The sequence below is a fragment of the Sphaeramia orbicularis genome, chromosome 4 (genome assembly GCF_902148855.1).
Source record: "Sphaeramia orbicularis chromosome 4, fSphaOr1.1, whole genome shotgun sequence".
Lineage (NCBI taxonomy): Eukaryota > Metazoa > Chordata > Actinopteri > Kurtiformes > Apogonidae > Sphaeramia > Sphaeramia orbicularis.
This window is the reverse complement of record NC_043960.1, coordinates 15,831,264-15,837,930: the sequence shown is the minus strand read 5'-3', so window position 1 is coordinate 15,837,930 and position 6,667 is coordinate 15,831,264. Positions and strand designations below refer to the sequence as shown.

The following is a 6,667-nucleotide window of genomic DNA, read 5'->3' as shown; positions in this document are numbered from 1 at the left end:
CCAGGGGGAAGGAATTTATTCACCTGAGGCCTTTCCAGTGACACTACAAGATTGTCATTAATGAGGAAGGAGGCAGAACTTTGCCAATTTTGAAAATAAATTACCAATTTGCAATTTGTTAGACATGTTTGTGTTATATTATGTTTTTGTTTGTTCAAAAATAATATTTGAGCATTGAGACCCAATGTATCAACTATGATACTAAATTAAAACTCATACATGGAAACTGATGTTTGAAATGTTTTTCTTTGGGTTGTTCAGAAGGACCAGTAAAGGCTCCGGTTTCAAAGAACTGGAATTTTCTGTCAATGATTTAATGGTTGAGGCTTTACAGAGTTAAAGTGCATTAAAGTTATACAGTTATACAGTTACAATTATGGTTATTTATTTATAAACTGAAATACAAAGCTGCCAGTAACTGACTGTAAATGTACAAGGGAGAAAAAAAAAAGGGAATCTCTTCCCCAATTATACTTTTTACTTTCTTCCCCCCACAACACAACAAGAGGAACTTTATTGTTTAGGCTTGATTTACATCCACTGCAGCAGAAAAACTACAAGTCCGTTTTTAGAATAGAATAGAATAGAATAGAATAGAATAGAATAGAATAGAATAGAATAGAATAGAATAGAATAGATCATTATTACATTAAAATGAGAAACAATTTAGCATAATCTTTTTCATCTGTCACAATCAGAATAAAATATAGTTTTATTTATTACTTTAGTTTTTAATAACCTATACTTTTTAATAACAGTTAATCAACAATGGTAAGTGGTTTGTTTATTTTTTAGAACATATTTTGTCTTGTCATAGTGAAAAAGTATAAGTATTAATGTCTTGGTCAAGTCATTAATATTGATATAAATACCATTATTTATTTCTCATGTTATGCAAAGAACTGTTTAATCCCAAACAGAACTTAATGTTAGGAAGAAGAACATGAAGTCTTCCACGTACGTCATGTCTTGACCTTACGCTTAAAAATGGAAGCCCACAGGATTCTAGAGGAGGGAATGTTTATGTAGCAACAGCCTATCCCTGCCTCGGGCCCTCAGACTCATATCAGGGCAAGTCAGTGTTTGCACAGCACGGACCAATCACGTAAAAGACCTGTCAGTCCAAGGCCCGCCTCTCTGCTGGCAAGCTCCAGATCCCGGCTGGTGAGAAACTATAAAAGTTGGCAGACAAATGAAGAGGGAGAAGGAGAGGAGATTAAACCATGAGAGAGAACCTTGACAGTATGTCATCTGGAAACATGGCGTTCACTGACTGTATGAAACCCACTGACCTGGACCTGTCTGCAGAGAAGAAGGGCATCAAGTAAGTTTACGTGCTGTTTCATACACACTGTTCCCAGTTTGGATGACCTTGTAAAAAGATATGACTATGAATTACAAGCTCTGATGAGTGAACGTTTTGGTTTACAGGAGGAAAAACTGGAGAAACAAATTAAACTTCCTCTTGAAAACAAACTCTTCCCAGTCAGTGTTACATCTAATGAAAAATAGATCCTACAGGTAAGTCAAGACTTTTCATTTTGGGGCTTATGCCATGATTTATATATCTAACCATCTCACCTTTACGCACTTCATTTTAGTTAATTTATAGCTTGGTTTTGTTCCATTTAGATATTTTAGTAAGATTTCATTTGTTTTATGACCAAATATAGTGCAGCACAGCCAAAAACACATCATAAGTCATTTTCTCTTTTATAACTAATGTACTATAATAATAATAATAATAATAATAATAATAATAATAATACATTTTATTTGTAATGCACTTTACATTTTTATCTAAAAACCTCAAAGTGCTACAGGCAGGGTACAATAAATACGATTAAAAGGGAAGTCAAGAAAATAAAAATAGAAAGCAAATAGGACAGATAAAAACAGTAAAAAAAAAAAAAAACAGTTAAAACAGGTGAAGCGTGCACAGACATGGGGAGATTACGGAATATACTTCCGAGTCTCGCAAATGATCTGCATTGATACAATAGTACAGTACTCAATTAGATCTTACATTAGAAGCAGCATCTCGTTCTTTCATAATGGCATCTGATCATGTTTGTTCTGTCCCCTCAGGCCAAGTGCTGATGACGTGAAACAATGGGCGCAGTCGCTTGACAAGCTACTTAGTCATAAATGTAAGTGTCATTCACTGAGCAATCGGTGCACTGTTACATAAAAGAGTCTCAAAGGTTGCGTAGTAACGGTGAGCTGAATGAAGGCGATTTATTGGCCTCATATAACAAAAGCTGTAATAAGTTTGCACTTACTTTACTTTGCTTTAATGGGCGAGCTGCCAGTGGCTGTGTCCCTTGGCTTATGCTTCTGGCCTTGTGTTTAACAGTCCTCCCCCTCCCTCTCTCTCTCTCTCTCCCCCGCCCCCCTCCCTTGTTCTCTCACAGATGGGAAAGCTGCATTTGTGTCTTCCTCAAGTCCGAGTTCTGTGAAGAGAACATCGAGTTTTGGACAGCCTGTGAAGAATTCAGGACACTCACATCCCATGAAGACATGTTGTCCAAAGCCAACAGCATTTACGAGGAGTTCATTAAAAGTGAAGCTCCTAAAGAGGTAAAGATCTGACAGGATGACGACAAATGATTTACAGTCTTTAACCATTTATAAGGCACACATAGAAATACTCTGAAATTTAAAAAAAAAACAACCTTAGTGTGTTATTGGAGGACAACAAGACTTTATTACTTGAGTGAAAATTTTCTAAAGTTTTTATTGTCCTGTAAAAAATCAAAGTCAATGAAATTACCATATTTGGTTCCTTACCTGTAAGTGGCAAACAGATAAAAAAAAAAAAAAAAAAGAAATACAACAAATAAACCTATATATTAAAAGTACAAGAAAAATACATGTAAGGTGAAAGGAACATGTATTTTAGAACATTAGAACATGACTATTAGAACACTACAACAACATAAGTGCTGATACAGACCAAAGTTATGATAGTTTTCAATTTTTCTTTATAGTTTAGTTTTATTTAGTTTTGACTTTTTTCTTTAGACTTCAGACTTCCTTTATTGTCATTTCATAATGCAATATCAGTACCTGATCAAACGAAATTTCAGGTGCTTGGCTCAACACAGTGTCAGTTGTAAAAATAAATAAAAACAAACTTCACGAAATATATACATAATCTGAAATACTGTAAACGTGTATATGTATAAAAATTATATAAAAAAAAATTTAAGACTAAAAGACTAAAAACTAAAGTGCATGGTGCAATAAAGTCAGTTCAGTTTTCATTAGTTTTTAGAGCAGGTTTGCTAGTTTGTATTAGTTTTTGTTTTTGTTTTTTGTTTTCCTAAATACTTCGTTTTAGTTTAGTTTTAGTTTTTTTATATCTTTTATCTTCTTCACTGTCGTATTCAAAGAAATCCCATACAGGACTCCAAACTTTAGTCTCCATGTTGCCTGTCACTAAACGACATGTGACGTGAAATGACGGACCGTGAAGTGCCGCCAGCTAAAATTGCTTGAGCAAACTAAATCGATTTCATATCAATCCGACATCGACAAAGATGAAAACGAAGGGAATTTTATCTATAGTTTTTAAATGTTTTAGTTAGTTTTATAAGCACCCAATACAGTTTCAGTTAGTAAACATTTTTTCTTTTAATTATAGTTTTATTTATTTCAGTTGTCGACTAGTTTTTGTCATTTCGTAAGTTTGCGTTAGCTATAATTATTCCTTCCATTAGTACCATTACTTCATGGTACCTAACAAAGCAGGTACGCTCACTGTTCATGCAGAGGTGGACCTTACAGACCCTGTAGACCACATTGGACCTGAGATTGTTGACCCACTGTCCTCACTGAAACAGTTGCTGTCATTATCTTGTAATGTGTGCAGAAATGACCAAAAATAGTCACTTTCCCCATAAAGGGTTAAACAGATGTCAGTCAGAACAAACAAACAAAACAACCTCATGAAGGCTCATGAATGGTTTGTTTTATTTACAGATAAACCTGGATTTCCACACCAGAAACACCATCGTCAATAACCTCCATGACCCCAGTGAGACCAGTTTTCTGGCGGCTCAGAGGAAAGTCTACAGCCTCATGGAGAACAACTCCTACCCCAGATTTATCCACTCTGACCTGTACAAAGAACTGTGTGCAACTGCGCGGGGCGAGGGCAAGCACATTAAGTCCTAGTCAAAGTCGGCACCTGCTCCTGAAGTCATTTGTTTACCGCTGTGACTGTGTGAATAGACCGTTGATGATGTTCATTCCAGGCCCAGTTCGGAGATAATAGACCCAAATGCAAATCCTGAGCATAAACATTAACAGCGGGAGTGAAAAATGCAAAACTGAAGCTGTTTTAGTCATCCCACTGAAAGCTTTCAACAATGACGTTTGGATGATTAGGGCGGATGAAATATGCTGCTGCAAGCATTTCTACCAGATGGGATTAAGGCTACATCTTTACTTCTGAATAGGCTACTACCTGCACTTTCTTCACAATATTAAAAAAAAAGTTTGGTGTTTCCAGTAATGTTGCACATGCAAGAAATAGTATTGTAGAACAGTATGTTTCATAAAACACTGTGGAGGCTGTGGTCGTCTGTCAACACTTTTAATTCGGCCTCTGTTCTTCGTCATGCAACAACACCGACAATGCTAGAATGTACAGTATTTTCTGTGACAGACTTACAGTGAGCACTGGACGCTCTAATCCTGCTTATCATTGGTTTGATGTTTTGCTTTGACTGCAGCAGTTTACAAAAAGTGCCATTTTAATATGCACTAAGGATTGTTATGAGGCCTATGATATGACGTATTTAACTGTAAATACTGACGCTGTTTGATGTATTTAATGTGCTTTTTTGTGGCAGCTGGACTGCTTAAAGAAATAAAATGTATTGTTCACTGCTGACAAGTGTGCGATGGACTTATTTATGAATATATTTATGAGTCACACCTTTATGTGCTTTTTTATAAGGAGTGGGATTGACAGAATTTTTTTTTTTTTTTTTAATCTATTTCCAAATTTTGTGTTGGAATATGTGTTGTCTATTGTAGAAAACTGCTCTATTTTTAGGTTAGTAACTGGGTGCTTCTATGAAACTGGTCCCTAAAAACAGGACATGAGGGCTAAAAATCTAAAGCAGATGTAGACTAATGTTATGAAGCAAATTTGGAAGCATTTTGGGTTTATTTTAAAAATAAATATTTACTGAGATAAAAGAGAAACTATTTTTCAGATAAAACAAATTTGTATATTATTTTACATTATATTTAATACAAAAATCAGCGTGTGACACGCTCAAAGGGACACGAAAATAACGCCCTACTATTTTCCGAATATCTTTTTATTCTTTCACAGGTACATTTTGGGAATCGAACTAATTATGCAATGCAGAGTGTTTCACAAAAATGACCGCTGTTGCAAAAATCCTTCACCATTTATTTGCCTTTAACCTCCTAAGACCCAGCTATGGATTTTCTGTCCACATTTGTCGACAAGAGTTTCACAACTTTGTACAAAAAAAACAAAAAAAAACAAAAAAGAAAAGAAAACTGTCCACCATAAAGGACATTCCATAAAAAATGTAAAAACTGCATCTGAAAAAACTGTTGCGTCATGATGTTTCCAATATAGGCACTTATTTAATAAAAAACAAAAAAAGCTTGTACTTTGCTGACATTTCCTGGGTCTTAGGAGGTTAACTGAGCAGGTTCTGCATGTAACACAAGTGGACACAATGGGTTACACATGTAATCTATTTTTAGACAAAAATCCACATGTAACACGATAAAAAGGACACTACAATTATGTGTTACTATTTTTTTGAATATCTTTTCATTCTCTCAGGTACATTTTGGGAATCAAACTAATTATGCAAAGCAGAGTGTTTCACAAAAATAACAGCTGTTGCAAAATCACTCGCAATTTAGTTGTGTTTAAACGGGCAGGTTCTGCATGTAACACCAGTGGACACCATGGGTTACACATGAAACCTGGAATGAGACTGAGATTCATGAAAAACCTGCATGTGTGGATTAGAAAAACCACTAGGATCATCAAATTGAACACAGTGTCTATTTATAGTGGTATATAAGACCATTTCAAGCCATGTTTTCCAGATCAAATGCACTGACACCTAGGTAGCTTTTCCTGTCCAAATTTTGGTGATATTTTTTGGCCCCAATATTTTATCAAAAATTCATTAATTTTGGGATGGCTCAGAGAAAAGGCATAATTTTTTTTTTTTGCATTTATCTGAGGTCATCATTAGGGACATCCTGGGTGGAAATATGTCTAAATATCTCTTTTATTGTTGGGTCTAAAAAGCTGGAAAAGTGCCAGGTACCAAAATGAACCCAGTTTCATGCAAGCACCCAACTGTCTTGGCTTCTTCATCCATGATAACAATCTGTAGAGTGATTTTTAAAGTGTATAAATATTTTTATCTTTACAAAAACCCTTCTGTTCACTCTTCCATACTGCCCTTCAGCTCCTCTACTGTAGTAACATTAAGTATATGGAGGTGAAGTTAGCTAATGTTAACAACATGGACTCCAAAACAAACTTTATGTAAGCATAGGTGAGCATTCAGATCTTTCATATTGACCTTATAAAGGTCCAGTATGTTGGATTTAGGGGCTTTAGGAGGATCTCACTGCAAAAATGGAATGTAAT

The 6,667-nt window shown here is 35.2% G+C and overlaps 1 protein-coding gene across 1 annotated transcript; it reads left to right on the top strand.

The window, feature by feature from the left end:
• Nucleotides 1–1,175: 1,175 nt before the first annotated feature.
• On the top strand, nt 1,176–4,900 carry rgs2 (regulator of G protein signaling 2). The gene is given in 6 exon segments (XM_030132795.1): nt 1,176–1,324; nt 1,432–1,521; nt 2,089–2,150; nt 2,415–2,429; nt 2,432–2,580; nt 3,985–4,900. Coding segments are annotated over 6 exon segments (612 nt in total). The 5' UTR covers nt 1,176–1,223; the 3' UTR covers nt 4,180–4,900.
• Nucleotides 4,901–6,667: the final 1,767 nt, after the last annotated feature.